Source organism: Pieris napi, chromosome 2, assembly GCF_905475465.1.
Source record: "Pieris napi chromosome 2, ilPieNapi1.2, whole genome shotgun sequence".
NCBI classification, from domain to species: Eukaryota; Metazoa; Arthropoda; class Insecta; order Lepidoptera; family Pieridae; genus Pieris; species Pieris napi.
In genome coordinates this window covers 4255668-4283281 of record NC_062235.1, presented here as the reverse complement: position 1 = coordinate 4283281, position 27614 = coordinate 4255668, and the positions used below count along the sequence as shown (strand labels likewise).

Genomic DNA, 27614 nt, shown 5'->3' with positions numbered 1-27614 from the left:
AATACGTATTTCTGGTAAATAGTTTAATTAATAAAAAAACATCGCGTATTTGGAATTAATGTTATTCTTTCATACCTGTTTCATACCTGTTTCATAACAGGTATGAAATGATTGATATGAAGGTGAGACGTTTTTACTGTAAACTGTTTCGTCAATAAATAATATAATACGTATTTCTGGTAAATAGTTTAATTAATAAAAAAACATCGCGTATTTGGAATTAATGTTATTCAATCGGCAAATATTTGACGTGTTCGATTTCCTTAGTTTTTCCAGCAACTTTCTTGTATTTCTTTAAGTTGACTTCCACTCGCACCTTGACCTGTAACTTCTTCAATAGTTCGGAGATATCGTCATCATCATCATCGTCGTCCTCCTCCTCCTCCTCCTCTGGAGTTTCATCTGGCTTTTCTGGTTCAGGTGTAGGCTTGGGGGTTGGTTCTGGAGTAGGCTCGGGGGTGGGTTCTGGAGTTGGCTCAGGGGTAGTTGGTGCTGGTGTGGTAGTTTGGTCATCCAAAGATTCGAAGTCGACATCAGTGACCTCTTGGAACCAGGAGAGGAATGGACCAGGTCGAATGAATCCTAAAAAAATAAGAATTGTATGTAATAAAACAAGTTCGTATTTTTTACTCACGACACCAGTAATCGGCATCTTTCAGCTGATTTTATATTCTAATAGTCTGCGTGATGACTAACCACTAGGATTTCCAGAGTGGCAACCTCCGTTTGCAACTCCAGCTACGTAGGAAGTGACTCCAACCAAGATTGGGACACCGTCTTTGTATTGTACTAAGGGACCACCACTGTCACCCTGAAATAAAATGCTTTTTAAAAACACTGCGTAGGTAATTAGTTTCAAGACCAGTTTACCTATGTATATTTTGATAGTAGCTCTTCAAGTTGAATGGTACACAGTGGCGTAGCTAGGTGACCAAGGGCCCTGGGGCAAATTAAAAAATGGGGCCCCACTGCTATCTAAACTGATTAGGTTTTATCAAATTAAAATATGAAATATTCAAATAATTTAAAAATGCTAAGCTATGTAAGCTCTAATTCGTGCAGGGCAAACGGTCCATGTTTATTTTCAGTGTATTTTACATTTGTTCACTACACCATTTTCAACAACAGAATGAAATGAAATGTCATATAAAATAAATAAACAAATTTTCTTTAGTGCCAGTACTTTTGCGCCACCCAGTACAATGAGCTGTAGCCGAAATCTTTAGATTTGACACGATTTATTGACTTTACCGGACATCAATATGAGTGGTAAAATCAAATATAATTGAATCACTATATTGACCGGTACAAAAAAGTTTATTGACATAAGTTTACTTACTCCTGATACAGCATGAATTTTTTAACCTTCAAAAAAAAATCTTAACTCGAATTCACAATAAAATGCACATCGATGAATAATAAAATGCATATATCACAATCCGTCAAATTGGCAACACTGCCAACCTACAGAAAGAATTTAGGGGAATTCCCTAGGCATAACTTTTGAATTTCTCTCAAATTAATGTCTTGATTAAAGTGGGGTTGCAACCTGTCATATTTATTTTGAAAATGGGAGAAATTTCCAAAAGTTCAGAACGATCGAGATTTCTGGTAAGGATTCGAGGGCCCCCTGAGCTTGAGGGCCCCGGGGCACTGCCCCACCTAGCCCCTTGGTAGCTACACCACTGATCCAACATCTTTTGATCAGGATCAAAGCATGGTTATGCATCTCCTCATTCACCTCAAGATCGGAATTTTTTGAACTGACACGAATTCGACGTAAAATGATGCGTAGTTTTGTCAACAGATGGCACCATATGGTTTTTGCATTCGTAAAATTAATTAATTTATTTATTGTTATTCGATAACTTATCCGATATTTTATTGCTTATTCTGCTATTCGGGGCGGAAACAAATCCAACAAATCAAAAACCATGGCAATCGGTCCAACCGTTCTCGAGTTATAAGTGTTGTAACAAACACTACTTTCTTTTATATATATAGATATATCTATTTTGCCTAAGAGTTTGTTATGACATATTATGACGTTTTGCTTCAATGTCAAGTAAAACCAACGCAAGGATAAGCATGGTGTCAATGGTTGCAGTTCCTTACAATGTCTGAATTACAGTGATAAATTTTCAATATTAAACGTTCTGTATACAAAGTTAACAATATAAATAAATAAATTTTGAATTTAAAAAAATATAATTATTTTACTAAATTTGAAATAAATATAATATTTATCAGCATTTTTCCGTAACCCTGGCTTAAATAATATCGCTATTGGTTTCGAAGAACCACACCATCATCACTACATTGTATAAAACAAAGTTCTCTGTCCCTATGTATGCTTAAATCTTTAAAACTACGCAACCGATTTTGATGCGATTTTTTTAATAGGTAGAGTGATTGAAGAGGAAGGTTTATATATATATAATAATATCTATCAAATAGTGGAGAAATACTGTTATAATATGTAATAATATAATATCGTGAAAGGTCAACCAACATCTTAAAGGTTATGAAATTGTATGTTGTGTTAAATGTATTTAAATAATAAATAACTAAATCTATTATTTGCAAAGAAAATGGTAAATAAGATGAATAAATTATAAAACCCTGATCAATCTTCAAATCTGCACTAACACATACTTCAAAACTATCGTGAAAATACTTTAACGTACACATACTACAATATGAATTTCATCAACCTTCATATATTACTACTACTTTCAGGCAGCGGACATCTGGTCGCTCGGCGTCACTCTATACGCCATGGTGACTGGCCGTGTTCCCTGGACGTCCCCAACAGCTGCAGAGCTGCAGAAGCGAATCCTTTCAGAGCCTTTGGCGTTCCCTACACGACCCACCCTCTCAAAGCCTCTTAAAAAACTATTGTCACGCATGCTTGATAAGGATCCCGTTACAAGAGCAACGATGCAAGAAATAAAGGTATGTACACAGTTTTATAAACTCTTTTATAAAACATACAAAGTCAGGAATACTCTCATTGTGTTTACGTTGAGCTGAAAATTTATTTTTAGATTAATTAACATATTTATTTACACTTTGTTACCCTATACAAATAATACATATAAAAAAAGCAGGTTACATAAGTTATTAAACAACGGGCGGCCTTATCGCTAACAAGCGATTTCTTCCAGGCAACCCTAATATGGAACAATACAAAAAGAAACACCTACAGAGGGTAAAGTACAAGAAGTGCATAGTGCTTAGTGTCAATAAACATAACAAAAATAAAGTAAAATTTATTAGTGTATCAGGGGTGAATAGTTAAACCAAAAAAATAAAACTTATATTGGTCTTAAAACTGGTATTAAGTAGTCTTTGGTAATACAAACAAAAATAATATTTAAATTCTATATTATAATTTACACAAAATACGGAACAAGTATAAATCCAAACAGCTAATATTGTCTAAACCATTGGCGATCCAACTCTAGGTTTTGGAGATCTGTATCTGTTCCGTGATCATTTGTTTTCTAATAGACAAGAAGGTGATCAGGCTGCAGCCAGGTTCACGATGTTTTCCTTCACCCACACACAGTGAGTGTTTAATGCGTACATAGAAAGTCCATTGGTGCAGTGGGGATCAAATCTACGACCTCAAGGATGAAAGTCGCACGCTGAAGCCACTACACTAATATTGCTCTCTCTCTTATTATTTAATGACTTGCGAGAAACACTAGATTAAAACTGTAACTTGTAAAGCCCAAGAGCAGTGTTGGCCTAGTGGCTTCAGCATGCGACTCTCATACCTGAGGTCGTAGGTTCGATCCCCGGCTGTGCACCAATGGACTTTCTTTCTATGTGCGCATTTAACATTTGATCGAACGGTGAAGGAAAACATCGTGAGGAAACCGACATGTCTTAGACCCAAAAAGTCGACGGCGTGTGTCAGGCACTGAAGACTGATCACCTTCTTGCCTATTAGATTTAAAATGATCATGAAACAGATTCAGAAATCTGATGCCAAGACCTAAAGAAGTTGTAGTGCCTCTGATTTATTTTATTTTTTATAAAGTCCATACTGCAGTTGTTTTTAAATGGTGGTATTGTAACAAAAATATAATATATCTTAAATCAAATTATGAACAATTATATTTACACAACTACATTTGTTATAATAACTAATAGAATGGTTCAAGCATAAAATTATTCTCTTTCAGGACCATGAGTGGATAACCTGTGGGGGAAAAGATCTGCTGCCGTCAGAGCAGGAGAATTGCAGATTAGTCGAAGTGACAGATGAAGACTTAGCACGAGTAGTAACCTCCATCCCCAACATCTCCACACTCATCCTCATCAAGACCATGCTCAAGAAACACAGCTTCCAGGTGATTCTTTGATATTACTCAGATTATATTATTATTTTAGTTTATACTAAAAATTATCAGAGAAAGGGTGTAATTTTTATTTTAAATATTACAGCACTTACAACTAATGACTATAAAAATTTTACTAATACGGAAATTATAGTAATAACGTTATAAATGCTTTCTAATAAAGTATTTAAATATAGTCGAAAAAATTACTAAAAGTAAATAGAAATTTTCATGTTTTAAATAAATAGTTTTTTTTTTTAAATTGTTTCTTTCCTTAATTTCTGTTTTTAAAAAATAAATACAGTATTCTACATAGTATTCATTAGTATTTTAGATTTAAAGAGGCAAAAATGTATATTGAGCTATAATTATTCATTATAAAAAAAGCATCTTTGACAGAGAGTTTTAGTTCTTGTATATACGTTGGCCAGTCTTTTTCCTAATTGACGATTAAAATACGCAGTGGAGTAATAGGACGTGCCTTATTCCGAATATACAAATGTTGTTTCACGCCGATGTTGTGACACGAAATAATTTAATTAAACAATAGCAATGAGCCTTAAGTTGTACCAGTGTGTTTAGGTTTTATTGTTTGATGCTAGGAGTAATTAACTTTTGTTAACACTTCTATATGACACTTTCAGAACCCATTTCTACGCAGTCGGGAGAGTAGCTCCCGTCGCGAATCTAGTGAAACTGGGGAAACGGCCGTTGCTGTGCGAGGGAAACGCACGGTTCTAGCGCGGGCCGGACGCTCGCTCTCAGCTCCTGGAAACTATCTTACTGACAAGTAGGTATTACGCTGTAAAGAGTGCTGGTATATTATTGCTTAAAGGTACAAAAAGTATAGTTTTCTAGATTTTTTTAACACTTCAAGTCACATTGTTAGTGCAACCAATTAACTTCTGGCCTATCTGAAGTAGGGAAAATTAAGATTGGGGCCCAAGGCATTACTACTTTGCCATGACAAAGTAAGGTCCTCCATAAGGAATGTGCGGGAAAAGAACCTATAATAGTCGAGGGCTAGCTTAAGCGTAACAAACAACGAAAACAAGTTGTTTTTTTTTTATGTAATAGGAGGCAAACGGGCAGGAGACTCACCTGATGTTAAGTGATACCGCCGGCCATGGACACTCACAATGCCAGAAGGCTCGCAAGTGCGTTGCCGGCCTTTCAAGAATTGGTACGCTCTTTTCTTGAAGGACCCTAAGGAAATACTTCTGTGGGCAGCTGGTTCCACATAGTGGTGGTGCGCGGCAAAAACTGCCTTAGAAAACGCTCTGTTGTGGAACGACGGACGTCGAGGTGATACGGATGGTATTTTGTATTTTGCCTTGACGTCCGATGATCAAACTCAGTAGAAGAGTTTCGACTTCAGACACAAGTTTGTTCCGGTACTCATTCACAACAGCCCGAGAAATACCTACCCGGCCAGTGTAAAAAGTATCCCCAGTGCTGTCGTCCGCATAGCAATGCTTATACATTTTTATTATTACATTTACTAGATTACGGCAGAGGCGTCCTTTAAATTATATCTACGTGAAATTTTAATTAGATTTCACATCACAAACAGGTGTTGAGATAACTTTTACTAATTACAGGCAAGTTTCATTCGATATCAACTTGGAAGCTGTCGAAGAAACCAAAGAGAAACCAGAAACAAAACAGAGTGTCAGCAAATCATCCACAAAGAGCAAGGAAAGCAAAGAAAATGGTCAAGGGATTGCACCGCAACGGTGACGCGCCTTATAATAAGGCATTTAATGTGTGACTTCATAGTTTTAAGGCTTATCTCAAATTTAATATTCGTGTCCGCTTTAACCACAAATTTATATAAATTAGTTTTTAAATTATATTTTCGTTGTGATAAGTTGGTACATTTCTTACTTAAAGGAATCGAAAGATAAAAGTCAATTTTAGGAATTATTACGGATAAACTTAACATATTTTTTTTCCATTCAAATTTATGAGAAATATTAATCAGTGTTTTTACTTGGTTGTGAAGATAGCACATAGATACAATATTTTATTTTACACAAAATATACGCAGCACAATTTTTACATATTTCATTTATATGTTCTGCATATACTACAAAGCACTTTTCACAATGCTTACTTACTAAAGTAAAAAACATTATTTAATATTAACAAATCTTTATATCTACAACTATTGTAGGTACATACTTTAACTTTTCACACCATAATAAACACTTTTCGAAGCAATTAGAAATCGTTATTAATCAAAAGAGGTTTTATATAAAACAAAAATCCGTGTCCTGCTTGCTCATTATCAAAATCTAATCATCGGTTTAGAATTTAGATGTGAAAGCAAAGGACGGAAACAAATCCCTTACATTCTGTAGACTCTCAAAGAGAGTACAAATATTAATTATTACGTTATTCATTATTTATAACAATATTTTTAATATTATATTTAAATAGTTCTGGCAAGGTCTTTTATATATAATTCAATGATTATTTTTGCTTCGAATAATGTTCAAACTTGTGCACTAAATTATAAGGCTTAGAACCATATTCAGTCGATATTTAACACCGCGCTAAGAGTTGAGTCTATGGGTGAGATTCAGAAACTATACTTAACGAACAATGACTCCCGTATGTGAAAACCATTACTTACTTCAAAATAGGCTTCATCGGCTTGAAGTCAAAAATAGGTTGACTTCATGCCAAGTGACGGAAAACGATGACTTGAGCTAGACTAAGATGCGAATTTAGCGCCACCAAATGGACAATCGTGTTATTAAAAATACACTTAATGAATAATGTAATATTTCACACATTACACAAATAAAACCTTATAATTTATATGTTTAAAATTTTTCAAATGATACCAAAATCAATAGAAACCAGATTTCGCGAAGTTTTGAAAAGACCTAAAAAAAGACTCTCTTGACCATTTTTTTTTTAATACAATTATGTAAACTTGGCTCGGCCGCGACTCGGCTCGAGCTTCGATCGTCTTACAAAAAAAACACACACACAGCGTTTGAAGTGTAACTCTCGTATGTCAAAAACGGATTGGTCATAGTTTGTGCTAAATCTCGTTCCTGAACTTTACCTGTAGGCTAGGATTCAGAAACACGTAATATGTCAAATGATCAGATTCTGACAGATGACAGTAACGTGACTCAATCTCTAGCCACAAATAAAAAATAAATCAGTGCAATTGGACCGTTTTATCTGAAGTACATCTGTCGTTTATTATCACAGCGTAAACATAATTTTGCAGAACGACTTCTTTAGGTATAGGAGTTCAATTACACTGATCAAGTTTTTACAAATAAGTGCATATTTTATGTACAATACTAGCCAAAGAATATGCACTAATATAAATGATAAGTTTATATTTTTGAATAGCTCCTAAGGTCTATATCGGCTATAGCTTACTAAAATCAGTATCATGATAAAATAGTTTTTGTCAATCTCCGAGAATTTTATAAGCGCCTGCGAAAATTTTAATATCCTTCTAGTGTAATATTGCTCAAATAGTAATAGTTATAATAATTTAATCAAGTATTATACAAAATCAGAAAACATCGAAAACACTGCCCTTAATTATTTGGTAATTTATCCAAAATTATATAATGATATTTACAAGCTGTAATAAAATATATATAATCTACACTAGCCTGTTAGCGTACAGCTAATAGAATATATAAAAATATTACTGAATTTATAATACGTTTAATAAGAATTTGATAGATCAACCACGAGACATTTTAATTTTAATTTCTATCTGGCAGCCCTATTATATAAATATCAATTATTGTTATTACCTAACCTGTAGTTTGCACTAGTCTTTGAAATAATGGCTTATAAGCATACATTGGTTACTTTAGACCCATAAATTAAAAAAGTTATTTTTATATATGTGCTTTCGACATACAAATATGACGAATAATATTTGTCATATATATTGCTGGCTTCAATTCTCAGCGTTGTGAGATGTCTGCTTAACACAGTTACATTTTGCGTCTGTGATTTTGTGTTAATTGGCACGTGGGTTAACCTTTGACATTAACCGTTTGTTTTTTTGCTCAAAAATTTGATCCTTTGATATAGGAACAAAAAGATATACTTATATAATTTAAGGTTAAACAAATTACTTGCACATTTATCTTATATGATGTATTACTTCGATTTGGGTGTAAGACGGCCATCGTTCTTGATGTTTAAAATACGAGAAAATTAGTCCAAGCTTAGTTTTAGGTTCGCATTATCCTCGGCAAGCGAAAGGTCCAATTATAAAGCCTTTGAATGTTGTGATAGTGAATAGTGCTTATATATTTCCCTAAATTATATTCGGCTTATATTGTTGCCTAAAATGCTGAACCTCCAATGCCTTAGTATTTAACTATATTTACTCCTGATATACAACCTTTTTATATTCATTTGTTTACTATAGAGTATAGATAAAATTTCCTGTACCACAGACGGATTAAAACATTCACGGATAAAAGACACGCCGATATATAAATCTTTGTTTTTTCGAATCAAATTCGAGAACTTTGTGAATTTAATTAATTTCAATCATTATTTACGATAAATAATTGTATTGAAGCTCTTAAAATCTATGATAGATTCCTTTTTAGGGGAAAAATCAATGATAAGTATCCAAAACCTTTATTATTATTTATAAATACATAAATTTAAATTCTCAGTCTTTAATTGATTAAATTATTCCTTTTTTACGTTTACTTTGCTATGCATAGAAATCCTATTATCGTAATAAAAACAAACCAAATAAGCGTAATATTAAAGGCATTGGTAGTTCACTTGTAATGCGTCTTTGTAAACTTTTAAAAATGTGTAAATATTGGGAAAAATATGTTACGATTATGAATTTGTTAAGTGAATTTTATGGATTGGAGTCAATATTAAATCAATTTTTATCTTATTTTTGGGTTTTAATCCATTTAATTAATTTGACCTAGCTACAGCCAGTTGCGTAGCTAAGTAACCAAGGGCCCTGGGGCAAATTGAAAAATGGGGCCCGCTGCTGTGTAAACTGATTAGGTTTTATCAAATAAAAATTAAGCTCTTTTGTGCACTGCAGGGCACTCGACACTCGAACAACTGTGTTGCTTAATTCTTTCTAATAAATGCTTCCAATCTCGAATTCCAAAACGGAATGTGATCCGTCAAATTGACGACCGCGACACTGCCAACCTACAGAAAGAATTTAAGGGAATTCCCTAGAGATAACTTTTGAATTTCTCTCAACTGAGTTGTCATGATTAAAGTGGGGTTGCAACCTGGCATATTTATTTTGAAAATGAGAGAAATTTTCAAAATTGCAGTTCGAGCGAGATTTCTGGTAAGGATTCAAGGGCCCCCTGAGCTTGAGGGCCCCGGGGCACTGCCCCGCCTAGCCCCAATGTAGCTACGCCACTGATGGTACATACTGACCTATTGAACATGTTTGCTACATGAGTTTACCTATCTTAGATATTGTCCTTGCAATTGCAAAACAGTAAATATTAATGTTAAGAAACAGAATCAATGGCATGACACCTTGCTTTAGGCAGGGGATATCAAATTACCTGGCAAACGGATTGTGAGGTGACGTTGTACCATTGTGCGCAAATAGTGTTGGAGTTGACAAATTTGCTTGTGAATTTAAGTAGGCAAAAAGCGTGGTCAACGCCGCGGAGATATGTCCATTGTAGGGTTGTTGCTGCTGGAGCTAAAATTTATATAATATTTGATTAGGTATACCTACCCTAGATCTTAAATGGTTTCTTTTATTCACTCATTGTATAATACATATACTAGATGAGAGTATACTGCCCATACAACATTTAGCATGACTACATCTGATGGAATGTACGATTTTTTAAATAGCATACGTCTGATACCTTGGGTCCAAGTCCTTCCCCATCCGCTAGCAATCAGTCTCTCTTCAGAATAGTCACTGAATGCCTCAGTGGACGGCTGAATCCTCACCCTTTGAACGTTTGCTTAAAATATTCAGAAGGGGTTAATTATAAAAACTAAAGTCAATTAATCTTATTTCTGTAAACAATATACACTTACTATCACTTATCGTCTGCTTAAAGTATACTATATGTAGCTCGTCGGTAGCTCTAAACATACTTATATAGACTAGTCAAACACATGAGTAAATATTTAAATAAAAACCTGAAGTTTAATGTTGTAGCGTGTTAGACTCTAAACTTACAGCTGAATGTAATTGGAGTGGTCAGTTTTATAAGAGCGACGTCATTAAGCTGCACAGCTCCAGGATTGTCTGAATTGAAGGTGGGGTGGTTGTACCAGTCCCATGAGTCGGATATGTACTCTGCTGAATTCATCTCGATGAGACCCGCACGAACCGTAATTTGACGGTAGCTGTAAATTTTTAAAATATCATTCACCAATTTACAGTTGTATTTCTACTTTTAAATCTCTTATTGAAGACTTATCCGCAGTGCTGGATTAGCCAGAGTAGCAAATGCTGCAGGCCCTGCGAATTTAGGGGCTCTAACGTACCCGTATTAAAAAGGTATTAATTTAGATAGGAGCGTGATATATCTTACATGCCTAAAACGCGAAGCACTTAGGTAGCTTCACTTCCCTCAAAAATCTATAACTCGATTTCGTCACGTTAAATCGTAAAAATAAGTTGGTATTTTACAAACGTTTTACCGTAATGTTCTAATATTTCATTAGTTCTATATATTTAGACTAGCATATATACCACATTTATACCTTTCAAACAGCCAAATTTCAAACAGAAAATACAGAAGCTGCTTTTTAGAATTAATAGTCCAATTTGACGCTTTTACGGCTCAACATATACAAAATCATGCTAATGAAGAAAAGAGAGATATTATGTCATATTTATCAAAAACAACTTGTGAAGAATTTATTCATCAAGTTGCGTACAGCTTACTGGATCAAATTATTTGCGAAATTAATAGTTGAAAATACTACTCAGTTTCATTGGATTTCAGTTTCACTCGCTATATACTGCCATCTGGACCAGTGCATTGTTAAGTTCTTGGACGTGGAAGACTGCTTTAAACAACTCGCACAAAGTTTACTAGATTTCTAGTGAAAGTGGTATTGATATCAAAGATTGTCGTGGGCCAAGATACGATAATGCCAGCAACATGCATGGGGGAAACATTGGCCTACAAGCCCATAATAAAGAACATAATAAGTACACCGAATACATTCCCTGTCTTGGACATTCATTAAATTTGGTTGCTAACTGCGCTTCACAGACAGAAGTATTACATATCAATGTATGTACAATTACAGAAGCATTACTTTTCTTTGATTTCATTGAAAACCTCTTTACATTCTTTCCGCTTCTAACTATCGAAGGGGTCATTACGAACGCACGTAAAGATTCTACTTCAAAAAATCCGATATTGTAACGCTTATCGGACTTTTATGTGGATTTATTATTAAGCATGTTTTGTAAGAAATTTTCACACTTTTTCGACGGTCAAAAAGCGGAGTGCCGGAAATCTACCACACTCGACGACTTAGTTGAAAATCAACCTGGGCAACGTTACAAAGTTCAGGTGTTTATTGTAATTATTGATAACTTTAACTAAACGTATGAAAGCATATGATAAGATTACTACTTTATAAGAGATTTTGGAAAAATCCTCAAGCCTAGTCAGAGCGAATAAGTGCAGTTCGGAGAGCTGCTGAAAACATGTGGCTAACAGTAGCCATATTGACAGTAAGAAACAGCAGATTCTGGAACAGAAATTTTCAGTTCTTTGATTCGTGTTTCCCAAACTTAGAATATGCCTTGTGCGTTTATTTATCTCTCGTAATCATTAACTTCAAGTAGCGAACGTTCTTTTTCAACATTAAAACGTTTGAAAAATCTTCTCACTTTGTTGATATATTCAACAAAGTGAGAAGATTTTTCAAAGCATGATTTGCTCTATACTATGATGTAGATATATATGATTATCAATAGTGTTTCTATCTCTCAATTATACTTATATATTCTAATCTTATTTGTAGCAGTTTTGTTTTATTAAATACCCTAAACTTGAGAACCAAAAGGGCATACCAAGGGCCCCTTAACAGAATTTGCTACAGGCCCCGCACTGGATTAATCCGGCTTATCGGCTCCATATAAGTAGGGATATTAAGTATGTTAACATACTTAGCTGTACAATGAGCTGCTGTGATCACCCATGATTCGTGAATAACTGAACCTCCGCAGCCCAATATTCTGAAGGACTGGTCGATGGCTCTTAGATGCGCCTGGTACGGAAACTGACCCAAGGCTGCGTCGTGGCCCGACACAATGCGGCCTTGGGGTTGCTCTGTAATGAAACAGCAGTCATTGAAACGTAAAAATTGTTGCTATCCTTTTAAGTCTGTTTACTTACTTGTAACAAATACTTTGGATTATATTTAGGAATATTCTAAAAAAGGGCTTCTGACGAGTCTTTTGATTATTTATTACGAAGACGAAACTAAAAATAAATAGCATTTACGCAATAACAATATCATTGTTCGATTTCTTCATGAAAATTATTAGATATATTGTTGTAGTGATGATTTAAAGTTTCATTGCGTTTATTTGCAATATTATTGGCCTCACATCCATGTTTTTACATTGCATTATTAATAACACTGAAAATTATTTTTTTAGAATTATTTTTCGTTTACAATTAATGATTGTTAACATCATAATTAAATTTTAAAAAATAACTTACCGTATTCTCTTACATTTTCTACAAAGTCTACGTTGGACCTAAGCGTCGATGAAGCCTGAAAATAAGGCAAGAAAATGTTATTACATTTGTTACGAAAGTATTTTTTTTAGTGTACCATACCTTTTATCCTTGATAAGTACTCGTAGATACGTAGATATTAAACTAGGATAGATTCCTAAATGAACGCGGAAACTATTTCAATTGTTATAGGCTTTCTGTTATTAAAGTACGATCCCAGATGTAATTTTTTCATAAATAAAATTGGTGTAGAGACGCAACCAAATCCCTAGATCGAAGACATTAGTAATATAAGCAGGTAGACAGGCAGGCCTTGAGTTCGAAGCTTTATTTTGTTTTGTCTATTTGTAATGCAATGCATACATGAAAGGAACTCAAACATTTCTCGCTTTTCGGTGTTGTACAATGTTACGTTTATTTATTTCAAGTTTGTATACATCTAATATAATTTGAAAAGTAACTAAATACTTTATCAGACGCTATAAATAACTTTAAAAAAAATTGCATACATTCATAAATAAATAATAATATAAAACCTCTATAATATAAAGCTTCATAAAACAAAAAAAATATTTGTTCATAATTTTTTTTTAATTTACTTTACATACTATAGTATTTAATACGTTTATCTACAGTATGGTTAGGACAAAACTTACCGCGATCCCCGCTAGGGCTATTAGAAGTACAAGTTTGCTCAGCATGCTGTCACCCACTAATATCGTCGGAATTTCTTATTAAGATTTAACTTAAATACTACCGTCATTACATTAATTAGCGAGATAAACATATTAATCCGATATCACTGATAGTAAATTTATATCATGATTCATGACTAATGGTCTTGGCCCAGAATACCAGGAAAATTTATCTTTATTATAGTCTCCTTTGTTGATCTTTATCATATAATAGAATGATATTCCGTTTTTAGTTTATGTAAGTTAATTCATTTCTACAAGCCGTGATGTTTACAATTTCACCAATGAACTTCCCAGTCTAATCAAAAGATAGATCCCTGGAATGTAAAAAGGGGGCATCGCAATAATATTTAGATGAAGAAGGCTTGAAATTTGTATATAGTCTTGTTCATACAAATCTAAAACTTTAGATTTCCGAGACTTAGAGGGAGGGAAAAAGGAAGATATGTTAGGAATTAAATGAATTTAATTGTCATTAAAATATTAAGTGTTGGAAATTAATACAAATATTTTTTTTTAACACGTAAAATTTTAATTTAGTGAAATTCTAAATTAAACGTCATTTGAGATTTCGTTCAATTATTTTGCATAAAATATAAAATACTAATATTTCATAGATTCTCTTTACGAAATTTTAATTTTCAAAATAGGATTTCTGTAAGGTAATTCGCCCTCTCTCTCAATCGGCCTCAATCGCTCTCTCCTTTATCTTAGACAAAAACGCTGCACATCTTCGTGACGTTTCATCCGTAAAAAATTTACCCTCATGCGCCTAAGAAGTTTTACTTCAAAAGTGATAGACTTTTATCGTCATAGATTATTTTATTTTCATATATTATCAAGATCGTTAAATTTAATTAATATGATAACTAATTTATGCACTATAATGATGAAATTTAAAATTTGAGTATTGTTTAACAAATTAAAAAATAAACAAAATAGATAAAAATTTAAATTACGAAAAACATGAGAAGAGGAAAAATTTGAGTTGTGCAAAGTCTGAGACACAGACAAATTAATTGTGGCCAGACGAGATTTGCTTCTTTTGCTAAACCAGAGGGTTTAGGTTAACATAAAATAAAGAGCGTACCAATTCTTGAAAGGCCGGCAACGCACTTGCGAGCCTTCTGGCATTGTGAGTGTCCATGGGCGGCGGTATCACTTAACATCAGGTGAGCCTCCTGCCCGTTTGCCTCCTATTACATAAAATTATGTACATATATATGTATACGCTTTATTGAAGTAATATAAATAATCCGAATAATTACAGATATATGTTTGTTTCTCTTATCATTTAAGCAGATGCGTTCATTTACCCTTTTTTCTATTCGATATATATCTTAATTAGTGCTTAGTTCGTAAGGAGTAAACTCCAATCGTGCGTCGTAGCTGACACACACACACTTTTTTTTTATAGTTTCTTTGTATATTTATTATTGTCATGTAGATAGTTAATTTTGTTTATTTTTGTTGTCCTATTTAAAGTGTATTTATTTAGTATTTTTCATATTCGCGAAGTATACATATAGATAACCTGTCCTCTGACCTATGTGAAAAATGTTTTAGTCCAATGCGGTGCTTAAAAAAATACAAAAAAAGATACACAGAGACACATGAGTTGTATGGATTTGGCCGGGCACTGCTTCACTCACTGCCTCAGTCAATGAAACAAAAAAGCTGTTTCAGAGGCAGCGCCCGCCTAAAAAAAAGGACTTGCACTCTCACTCACTAGCACTCACTCCCGAAGGGATATTTCTCTCTGTTTCGAAGTTTTTCTGTACGTTGCTGATCAATCTATTTACTAATCACCTGTGTAACGTCTCGCCCAATACGTTTATTATTTACTAATTTGACGACTCATTGGTCTAGTGGTTAGTACCCCTGACAGCGAATCCATGGGTCCCGGGTTCAATCCCGGCTGAGACGAACATCGATGTGATGAGCATTTGGTGTTGTGCTTAGGTCTTGGGTGTTTAAATATGTATTGATATGTCTATCTATCTATAATATGTATGTATATCCGTTGCCTAGTACCCATAACACAAGCTTCACCAGCTTAGCATGGGACTAGGTCAATTGGTGTGAAGTGTCTTTAAAAAAAAAAAAGATTTCAGTCCGAGTCAGTTTCGTACCTATCACTAGCTAATTACCATCTGCTTTCACATGCAAATGCACCTGGAATGGACGGGAAAGGGATTTGATTAAAAATTAAAAATATGATCACCATGTTTTATGTATTTATTTGCATTATACAGTACAATTTTACTAGTGCCATGTCATTTCTTGGCGAGTCATACGAAAAGTTTCTGAGGTAATCTTCCAAACTGAAACCCCAGAACTTGTAGTACAAATATACCACACAATACTCCCCACATAACGCAGAATATATATAATAAACGCTAGGTGTATTATAGCTCCACACCCGACAATTTCTTCTTAAAAAATCCGCTATTACTCTAATCGGCTTACGCCCAAAGGAATCAAAATATTCTCCAACTTTTTCGTGGTTGATATGAATAGCTACCCAATGAGAGCGTGGTTGTGAGTCAGGGTCTATATTGCATAATAAATGCGGATAAGGGTATGTGCATTGGTAGGCAATTCGAGGGGTACACGCTATTCTGGATACTGGGATGTATTCTATGGATCATTGGCAGGTTTAATGTATTCATTTTTACTCCAACGCGTGTGACTTTCTACGCTTATATATTGCGCTAAATACAATTCCAATTCCTATCAATCATCCACCTCAACTAACGTCACGTTGTATTGTCATCCCAATATATGTAATATCTTACATATTATAAGATATTAAATGCATACATTTATTCGGAAAAGTAGGGAAAGTATAAATGAGAAACCATTTGTTATTTATTATATTATATATATACAATATAATAAATAACAAATGGTTTCTCATTATATATATATATAATCGGGGGTTAAATCAAAGGCTAGTAAACAATATCCATCTGAGTATTGTTCCCTCGATATCCCATTACCTTCGTTAAGAAAATGTATCCCGGTGCCAGAGTACAGTGTGTGGTATGCGCTGTCAAATACATCGTTTGGGAATGATGGTTGTAATGATTGAAATGAATGATGGTATTTGTTGACCGTCTATATATTATAAACTAAACGAGCAAATACTGAAGTTTTCAAAGTTGAATGGGTTTTTATTGTAACTACCATTGAAGGCTGTATTATTAACAAAACCTAAAATACATCTCTTAGGAACCTGTCCTAAAAATATATTGTCCAGTGTTCTACCCTGCACGCCAGATGGTATGGTCAGGCCTTTCACTTCACCTCTTGTTATAGAAAATTTGGCTGTAGTAGTGGCAAGAACCTTTTGATGAGCTATTAATATTGACGGATTGATTTGTGCTCTACGTATTATTAAAGTTGCCTCTGTTATACAGACTTTTTACTTATTATCTGCATTCTGTGACATGAGCTTAAATGTTTCTCTCGATCTAACTAATTTCATAGAAAATTCGACCCCGTTAATGAGGAATTTATCTTGATTGAATATATCCCCATGTAATCATCATCAATCATCCAATCATTTCAAGGTCCTCACCATCCTTTGAAAGTTGTTGTCTTTTGTAAAAACCCTTATTTGCCTCATCAATGAATGAAACTACATTCATTTTACCCTCCTTATCCTCGTACCACAAACCACATGTCAAATGTCATTTTTGGCGGATGATGAATAATTTAATAGAGTTTCTATGAAAGTACGATATGCATAAGTATTATTTGGGGGTGACACAAGTTTTTTGTATTAGGTAAACATCCAATTAGTTAAATAAAGAATGTAACCAATTATTAACTCGTACCACTACATTAGCTGCATTGACCACAGAACCGTCTTGATTTTTAATTTGAGCATTGAGATGGAGTAAAGTATGTGAAAGGTCTACGTAGTCATCTCCTGTACCAGGGACTTGGAATTCGATAGGTCCATCATCGCTTAGTGAAGAAAGTGTATCCAGTGTCCATATTCGATACTTGTTTGTGTGGAAGGAAGAGCAAACAGATCCAATTCAGATTTAACACACTCGCAAGAATGATTATGATTTATGAATAAATGACATTATTATTAGTTTGAAAATATATCCTTGGAAATATTAATTTTTTTTGTTCCTTATTTTCTTTGAAGCGCCTTTCACCTTGAGTGGTGAAACTCAAATGAGCTCATTACTATATTTTCGTATTTTATTAACAAACGATCCATGTGTTTAAGGTTACCTAGGACCCTTGGCTTTCGACCCCTGCCTTGCGATTCTGTAACTCACTTTTGATAAACAATAAACTACAAGATCCCACCGTTTCAGAATGCCAAATCATAAAATTACTGCTTCACTACTGATTTGAGAGCGACCGCCGATGCGAAAACCGCTGTGTGAGTTCGAAAAGTGAGCTCTATGTAGTGGGCACGCGAAAGCGTGGCTGCAGCAGCTCCCAGGGATGACACGGACCGGAGTTCTGCTTAAACTAATGTAAGTGTTCAACTAATCTCCTCCGTCCTCTATCAAATGTTAACTTTGGCCCTCAAATTGTAACATTTCAATGGACTAGTATGTTATACATATTTCTATTTTTAAAATTAGCTCGAATATATTTGAATGGGACATTATTAAAATAAAACAAATAATTTTCAATTCAAATTCGTTTCCTTGTACGATAAATAAATAATGATTTTATCAGTCGATGTGCGCAGTATATTAATGTATTTTGTATGTGAAAATATTTCTTTACAAGTTTTTAAAATTGTATTTAAATTGTTGTTCAGCTTTAAACCAGTATAACTCGAGATCCAACCCTCTTCTTCTGCAGAAGGAAAGTCTATTGAGCGAACGATTGGTCTTTCTCATTCCTGAAGTTGCTATCCAGGTTGAGGCCAGTGACTTGACGGAACCACGAGTGGAAGGGTCCTGGTCGAATGAAACCTGAAAGTTTTAAGAACATTGGAGTATATAGGGTTATCAATTAGGCCTTTCCTCTATATATATGCCTATCGATGACTTAACAAAAAAAATCATAAGTGATATTTGAAAACATAATAAAATAAATAAATATAGAAACATGCTCATTATAAAGGAAAAAAGCTTATATAAATTTGATTTTCAGATATAAATGCAATGCCCTATTATAAAACTTGGAGTTACCATGTTTGTTACGGTTACGATATTATTTCCATAAAAATAATGGTAACCATGGCAACAAAACCGGTACCAATTTAACTCCACGTTTTATAAGGCCAATTTCACATGAAACTAACCTCCAGGATGTCCAGAGTGGCAACCTCCAGATGCAGCTCCAGCTACGAAGGAGGTGACTCCCACCAAGGTTGGGACACCGTCTTTGTATTCTACTAAGGGACCACCACTGTCACCCTGCAATAAAATTATTTTTAAAAACACTGCGTAGGTGTTTCAATTGTTTTATATAAACGTGAAAATTATCTAATCCTGAGATTCTTCAAATTCGCATTACAAATTGGCTTATGATAAAGTTACTTAGCGACAGGCGTAACCCCCAAACAACAAAAAAATTAGTATGGTACAAGAGACCAAATTCCTTAAAAAAAATTAATCCCCAAAAACTGTCAACCATTAGCGCGACCTTTGTAATGCATAGCCTGAAGACGTATCTAGATGATATATTATAATCACTACTTCAGTATAAACCTATACAGTCAAACCTGGATGAAGTGAGAGCTCAAGGGACCTCTTATAGAGGTTTCTCACTTACCCGAGTTTCTAGCTTACAACTCTGTAAGCTACAGAAGGAGTCAGTCTCACATATAGAGGTCTATAAAACTACCGAAATCAATAATAGACGCACATTTGCTTAGTTAATTTAAATAAGAGTGCCCCGAAATTTAAGAATGAGTCATAAATAGCAAAAGTTTAATGCGTTTTATAGAGGTATAGGCAAGTATCAATCTCACTTACAGAAGTTCACGCGTGAAAAATGACTGTCACTTATACAAGATTCACGTTTCTCACTTATAGAGGATAGGAGAGCAAAACGACGGGACCCGGTAAATACTCTCATTAATAGAGTTTTCTCGATTACCCAGTTGTCACTTACTCAGGCTTGACTGTAATTCATGTTCCTGTGGAAAAAATAATGAAATATTTGCACAATACATACCTGGCAGACAGATTGTGAGGTAATGTTGTACCAGCGTGCGCAGATCGCATTACCGTTGATAAGACGAGAACCAAATAACTGGGAACAGTGAAAATCATCGACACCGCGAAGGTAAGTCCACTGTAACTGATCGGCCGCTGGTCCTTATAACATTTATTAACAACAGTTAATGCCAACAATTAAAGAAGTATAGAGGGGCTGACAGATAGAGAAACGAGGATGTAAGATACTATACAATAAGGGATATAGAAAGCTATAGCTTCTTTTAAGCTTCTTTAAAAAGGGATATAGAAAGTTATAGCTTCTTTAAAGCTTCTTTAAATAAGGAATATAGAAAGTTATAGCTTCTTTAAAGCTTCTTTAAATAAGGAATATAGAAAGTTATAGCTTCTTTAAAGCTTCTTTAAAAAGGGATATAGAAAGTTATAGCTTCTTTAAAGCTTCTTTAAATAAGGAATATAGAAAGTTATAGCTTCTTTAAAGCTTCTTTAAATAAGGAATATAGAAAGTTATAGCTTCTTTAAAGCTTCTTTAAATAAGGAATATAGAAAGTTATAGCTTCTTTAAAGCTTCTTTAAAAAGGGATATAGAAAGTTATAGCTTCTTTAAAGCTTCTTTAAATAAGGAATATAGAAAGTTATAGCTTCTTTAAAGCTTCTTTAAAAAGGGATATAGAAAGTTATAGCTTCTTTAAAGCTTCTTTAAAAAGGGATATAGAAAGTTATAGCTTCTTTAAAGCTTCTTTAAATAAGGAATATAGAAAGTTATAGCTTCTTTAAAGCTTCTTTAAATAAGGAATATAGAAAGTTATAGCTTCTTTAAAGCTTCTTTAAATAAGGAATATAGAAAGTTATAGCTTCTTTAAAGCTTCTTTAAAAAGGGATATAGAAAGTTATAGCTTCTTTAAAGCTTCTTTAAATAAGGAATATAGAAAGTTATAGCTTCTTTAAAGCTTCTTTAAATAAGGAATATAGAAAGTTATAGCTTCTTTAAAGCTTCTTTAAATAAGGAATATAGAAAGTTATAGCTTCTTTAAAGCTTCTTTAAAAAGGGATATAGAAAGTTATAGCTTCTTTAAAGCTTCTTTAAATAAGGAATATAGAAAGTTATAGCTTCTTTAAAGCTTCTTTAAATAAGGAATATAGAAAGTTATAGCTTCTTTAAAGCTTCTTTAAATAAGGAATATAGAAAGTTATAGCTTCTTTAAAGCTTCTTTAAATAAGGAATATAGAAAGTTATAGCTTCTTTAAAGCTTCTTTAAATAAGGAATATAGAAAGTTATAGCTTCTTTAAAGCTTCTTTAAAAAGGGATATAGAAAGTTATAGCTTCTTTAAAGCTTCTTTAAATAAGGAATATAGAAAGTTATAGCTTCTTTAAAGCTTCTTTAAATAAGGAATATAGAAAGTTATAGCTTCTTTAAAGCTTCTTTAAATAAGGAATATAGAAAGTTATAGCTTCTTTAAAGCTTCTTTAAATAAGGAATATAGAAAGTTATAGCTTCTTTAAAGCTTCTTTAAATAAGGAATATAGAAAGTTATAGCTTCTTTAAAGCTTCTTTAAATAAGGGATATAGAAAGTTATAGCTTCTTTAAAGCTTCTTTAAATAAGGAATATAGAAAGTTATAGCTTCTTTAAAGCTTCTTTAAAAAGGGATATAGAAAGTTATAGCTTCTTTAAAGCTTCTTTAAATAAGGAATATAGAAAGTTATAGCTTCTTTAAAGCTTCTTTAAATAAGGAATATAGAAAGTTATAGCTTCTTTAAAGCTTCTTTAAATAAGGAATATAGAAAGTTATAGCTTCTTTAAAGCTTCTTTAAATAAGGGATATAGAAAGTTATAGCTATAGCATTTCTATATATATAGGTTTAGATTCGTGATCAACTTTTTTTTATAATAAGCAATTTCTGTGCCTGACACATATCGACGATTTCCTTTTTTTACGTTTAAGAAGCTAAAATGATAGGAGGAGGAATCTGCAAAAGAAATAATTAAAAGATATACCATTTGTCCAGGTCCTTCCCCATCCGCTAGCAATCAGTCTCTCATTGTCGTAATTCCTGTAGGAATCCCAGGATGATTGGAGTTTGATACTTTGCAGGTTTCCTGGAGTATAAGGCTCATTTGAAATGGTAATACATGCATTATATACAATACATACATGCATAAAATCTTTAACAACTTTTTGAATCGTTATATCTTAGAAACGGTGGCTCGTACGAAAAAGGATTGGTATATTTTTTACTAGCGACCCGCCCCGGCTTCGCACGGATGCAATGCTGATACTAAATTCAAAGTGCTTTAAAGTATAGGGAGAACCGCGGCCTCCGACGCGCTGCGTCCCGCAATTTTTAAATTTGTAATATCTTCGAAATATTCATTTAAATCATATGCTGTAAAGGGCCATATAGATCTATATTAAATGAACAATGTATTCAAGGTACTTTTCAATGTGTACAATACTTAGTACATTATTTTGATAAAACTCGTAGGGTTCAGCCTGCGTTTGCAATGTAAGCGGAAAAAAATTAATTATTTACGACATCACATTAGAAACCTCAAAAATAACAGTACTTCTCCACTATTTAATGGATGTTATTATACATATAAACCTTCCTCTTGAATCACTCTATCTATTAAAAAAAACCGCATCAAAATCCGTTGTGTAGTTTCAAAGATTTAAGCATACAAAGGGACATAGGGACAGAGAAAGCGACTTTGTTTTATACTATGTAGTGATAGTAATTTTATGATCTACAATTTTGTATGAGGTTCTTTTATGATAAAACTTACCGTTTTGCTGAAAATCGCGAAAAACTATTTTTTTTGACCTTTGATCTAGAATAAAAAATTTCCATACACGGGAATAACGGGAACTTTTAAATTTTATTTATATGTTTTGACCAATTTTACTGGTTTTCAGCTTGATGGGATTTTTTGTACCTTCACTCTCATTTTTTTGTCTAGATTGACCGGTTATTAACCCTGTAAATCCTTATTCATAAAACCTAAATCCGTCTTATTTCATTTCATCAGAGCGTTTACATAATCTGACAGAAAATGAAAAAAGTATTTAAGAATTGAATTGAATTAATTTATTATTATTATCATAAGATAATAAATGTATATCATTGTTGCGGTGATTCGCAAAACTGTATTACGAAACTTATCACTAAACTTTATAAAGTGCATAAAAACACAAAGGGTTCTCGTGATAGAAAAATCATTAGATCATCGATCATTCAGATTCCTGTATCTGCTTGGGTATCTGTTGCTCTTTTTTTCTTAATATACATGTGGCCAGCTTTGTGTGCGTACACGTAGACTTTTTAGGCATGGCGGTTTCCTCACGATGTTTTTCTTCACCGTAGACCCGAGTGTTAAATGCGCACATAGGATTGTCCTTTGGTGCACAACCAAAGGAATGTGAGTTGCACGCTCAACAGGCCACCACTGTTCGATTTACGTAAAACTAACGTAAAAAAATGCACGTACTAGAAAAAGTCATGGCCATGGACAGCCTAATAAGAGAAACGTCATTGGGCTGCACTGCTCCTGGCTGGCTGCTGATGTAGGTGGGGTGGTTGTACCACTCCCACGAATCCCAAATATACTCCGCTGATACAACACGTGTTAGACCTGCGCGGACGGTCACTTGAAGGTAGCTGTAGAAAATTTTAGTAAAACTTATCTTTTGTTACATCATTTTAGTAAGTGATTATAACTTTAAAAGCTGCAGTAAAGTAAAAGTAAAAAACTGTAATAGTAATGGGCATGGACATGGTAAGAGAAATAGTAAAAATAATATAATCCTTGTGACATAAATTCACTTGTTCCTTAACATTCCTCTTTGTACCGAAATTTGTTGGCGATTCTTCTGCTGGCTGGGTCATAAAACAATTTCGCGCTTTTTATGAATATAAATACACGTGATATCTTACTACACTCCCCCTTGTGATATTTCATGAATTTTGCCATCTCCATACTAACCTCCCCCGCCCCCCGCCCCTTTTCGAGCCTCACGTGATTAATAGACAGCCCCTTTATTAAAAGAACCGAAAACCAAAAAAGCATGGTGGATTGGTGTTCTCCTGCCGTTTCTCTTGAATAGTTTACTACTATATGTAATACAACAAAAATCTTAGCCACAGTAACGCTTGGCCGAGTCTACTAGTAATTTTATGAATCTTACTTAGCTGTGCAGTGCGCGGCTGTCAGGACCCATGATTGGTGTATAACTGACCCTCCGCAGCCAAGGAGCTGTCCTATATTATTACGTGCCCGGAGAGAGACCTGGTATGGAAACTGACCAGGTAAAGCGTCCCATCCTGATACTATACGGCCCGGATTTAAGTCTATAAATGCAAAAACAGATTTATTTTAAGGACGAAATAGAATGTTTTAAAAAATTAAACATTAGAAAAAACTAAGAAAACTTCTATATCTGGTATATTATTTTTTACTTTTATCGAAAAGAAACTGAATGTTGTTATGAAATATCTATTTTAAGTTTTAAAACTGGATGAAAGTTTATAGACAACACATATGTAAATATTATAGTAAATTCTGTTAAATGTTTAATATTAATCATATAAATCCTCATATATTTATTGTATTAGGATTCATACTAAGAACAAAGTTGGAAGAAAGTATTTTTTATTTTAATATAGGTAATGGTAGGGGAGCCCAAGAGGGGATTTCGGGATTTACTAAAGCGCGGCAGATTAATATATAGGGGGATACCTTGTACCCGGTTAAGTACCTCCACAAAATATGAGGCCCATATATAAGGCCGCGCGTGAAGGAGACAGGATCAGATTAGTAAAAAAAAATTGACCATCAGAAATTCCCGAGCGCGTCAGATTAAGGTAGGGTGAGTTAATTACATCCTAAAAAGTGTATATTCCACTAATCTGACAATTTGAGAGTGACGGCAAAAAAGGGGAGGGCAACAAAGTTGTAAAAAAAAACCGTCATCTCGACATTCTCGAGCGTAGCTAATTTTTTTTTTTTTTGAAGGAAATAATTCAAGAATAATGAAAAATATATAATCTGACGATTTCCGCAAGCCGAAATAACAAAAAATCGTCGATAAAGTTAAATGCGTGCAGCTGCGTGATGCCTACATTTCCTTTAACCGATCGGAATCTACTAAACGGCGTTCTAAATATTTCCCTCAAAATTACATTTCCTGTGAATTTGAACCGATTCGGACCGATAGATTTTGAGAAATTTTGAAAAATCTTAAAAAAATAAGAAATATTTTTTTTTAAAGTGATTTCTTTATTGATCAACTTCAAAAACTAATCCGCTTTTGAGCTTGAAAAACCACGTCGATCGCCACCAAGCTCGTCAAAAGCGGTTGATTAGTTCGAGAGATATCGTGAACGAAAGAAACCCGAAAAAGTGTTTTTTCGGGATTACTCCGAAATTTGTGGTTCTATCAATTAAAATTGCAAAATTACTTATGATGATGATAAAACTGCGTCGAATGCCGCCAACCGCGTGAAAATTGCTTGATCCATTCAAAAGTTATTGCGGTTTGAAAATTCCAAAAATAGTGTTCTATGAAAATTCTATCGGACTTTCGAGCGGGGAGAGCTCAAATGCATAGACATGTTATTTCTTTGAACTCAGCGAGCTCAAAATATCAATTTTAAGCGCCCAGGAATGGAAGTAGCGGGAAGTTGCAGGAATGGCCCTTTCGGTGAATCGTTTTTCTAAATTTTTTTGTCAGATCAGGCGAATCCCTCTAGATAATCGTCAGATTATGAGACAGTACGTTTAGAACATAAAGATGAACCACATATATCTTAATCTGACGCGCTTGAGTATTTCAAAATTGCGATTTTTTTTTGCATATTATAAAAATGGCCGTGGGTTTGCGTCCCATCGAAATCGTCAGATTAGTGAATGAGAGCTTTTTTTTGGTGCACTTAACACTCCCTTAGAAAATCTGACGCGCTCGATAATTTTTTTTTTTTTTTCATTTTCAACCCTTAAATACAACCACCCGCATCATGCAAACGATCAGATTAACATACGTACATTATTAAAAATACGTCGGGCATAGATGCTATCAATATCTGACGCGCTCGAGGATGTCCATGCAACAGTTTTTTTTTACATATTTAACTATCTATAGCCGCTTCCCCCACCGATGAAAAGGAATTTATCATATAACATTTTTTTCTTCTTTTTATCTAAGCTTTGCATCCCAATAGGTCTCTACGACGCTCGAGTAAATCCCCATTTAGCATCGTGGGCTCCCCTACCATAAATAATAATCAGCGCCCACGACGTGCATTGACGTCATAAATCACGTCTTAACAATCTAATCAAAATGAGATATTATTTCAATAATAACTAATATCTTGGTTTTGATAAAAAAAATATGAAAAATGTATATACAGTTGTTTATCTGTATTTAAGTGTAAGTAGATTAGATTAAGATTCATTAGGCACAGATATTTATTCGTATCCCCACTTTATTAATACAAATTACAATATAAACCTTATTACAGATTGGACATTAAATAATATACTACCGATTATCGTAAAGTACGAGCTTCAGAATTAAAGCGACAGTTTACATTTAAGCCTCACACAAAGTTTTTTAGCCATACATGTGATTTATCAAGAGGCAAATATTACTCTCCTAAAAATATTGTATTACAGATATTACTTTGGCAAATAACTTACCAAATACTTTGGCGTTTTCAACGAAATCTACACTAAGGCGTTGTACGGAAGCCTGAAACAAATTAAATCAGTTAGCCTACTTTACACAATAGGTAAAGAGGCAACAAAATATAGAAATATGGCAAGATACTAAGAGGTACATGCAGACCGAAAGACTTGTATCTATCGCCAATTATTAAAACTTATTCTCTTTTTTTAACCCGACAAACTTGTCTTTTGAATTTAAAAAGGACTGACCTAATTCCACAGTTTTAGTTAACCTTCTGCCGATACCCCCAGTAAATAGAATGTAGAATATATACAGATACATATAAATAATATAATTTTGCTTTGAAAAAAAATCTCGCTATTCCGTGTTATATACATAATTCTATATCATCACGATATCATCTATTTAACGAAGATAGGTGTTTAATTTTTCGCACCAAATACATTACAAGGTATTATATATACAAATTATTTCTTCATATTATGTAACATGATTTATATTATTCATAACTTACCGCATGGCTCACAAGCACTATAAAAAGTACCAGTTTGTACCACATTTTGTCACTAATTAAAATCTAGACTTCTCTGATTAAATTACTTAATTACAGATTATGAGAAGATAATTACAATTAATTAAATAATTTTGATAAAATAATAGATAACATATAGAGCATGTGTATTTCCAATGTTCTCTTGGTAATTAACAAAATAAATTATTATGTCGCATTGCCAAATTAACAAAAAAAATAATCATAATTAATTGCCAAATTAACAAAAAATATTAATAAATTGCTGAGGTGTTGAAAATTTCTTTATTGTGCATAATACTAAAATATGTATTTATTTATTATCCACCACTTATTACGAGTGGCACACAAAGAGTATCTCTCTGTTTCATGGTTACAAACCTACGTATAAAAAAACGTACTTACACAAATGCCAGAAATAAAATCTAAAAGTTATATAAATAATAAAATCT

General features: G+C 33.6%; 3 protein-coding genes across 3 annotated transcripts in view; 1 reads left to right on the top strand and 2 right to left on the bottom strand.

Moving 5' to 3' along the window:
* Positions 1 to 173: 173 nt before the first annotated feature.
* Positions 174 to 13821, bottom strand: LOC125062873 (collagenase-like). The gene is made up of 8 exons (XM_047669104.1): positions 13741 to 13821; positions 13067 to 13121; positions 12508 to 12670; positions 10552 to 10721; positions 10229 to 10330; positions 9914 to 10056; positions 697 to 811; positions 174 to 582 (listed from the first exon to the last, which is right to left on the bottom strand). The coding sequence occupies exons 1-8, from the start codon at positions 13783 to 13785 to the stop codon at positions 227 to 229; spliced, it is 1149 nt and encodes a 382-aa protein (XP_047525060.1). The 5' UTR covers positions 13786 to 13821; the 3' UTR covers positions 174 to 226.
* On the top strand, positions 2745 to 7985 carry LOC125062896 (calcium/calmodulin-dependent protein kinase kinase 2-like). Its single transcript, XM_047669118.1, has 4 exons — positions 2745 to 2955; positions 4194 to 4361; positions 4994 to 5139; positions 5951 to 7985. Exons 1-4 carry the CDS (start codon positions 2779 to 2781, stop codon positions 6087 to 6089), a joined length of 630 nt encoding a protein of 209 aa, XP_047525074.1. The 5' UTR covers positions 2745 to 2778; the 3' UTR covers positions 6090 to 7985.
* A 4650-nt stretch (positions 13822 to 18471) lies between the features above and the next one.
* LOC125062884 (collagenase-like) overlaps positions 18472 to 27614 on the bottom strand; it is a 39675-nt gene continuing 30532 nt past the window's right edge. Inside the window, exons 2-8 of the mRNA XM_047669114.1 lie at positions 26645 to 26696; positions 24135 to 24297; positions 23438 to 23607; positions 21947 to 22048; positions 19945 to 20087; positions 19067 to 19181; positions 18472 to 18734 (exon numbers count right to left, since the gene is read on the bottom strand). Coding sequence (XP_047525070.1) covers positions 18631 to 18734; positions 19067 to 19181; positions 19945 to 20087; positions 21947 to 22048; positions 23438 to 23607; positions 24135 to 24297; positions 26645 to 26696 — 849 coding nt within the window. The 3' untranslated portion in view covers positions 18472 to 18630. The remainder of the gene's footprint in view (positions 18735 to 19066; positions 19182 to 19944; positions 20088 to 21946; positions 22049 to 23437; positions 23608 to 24134; positions 24298 to 26644; positions 26697 to 27614) is intronic.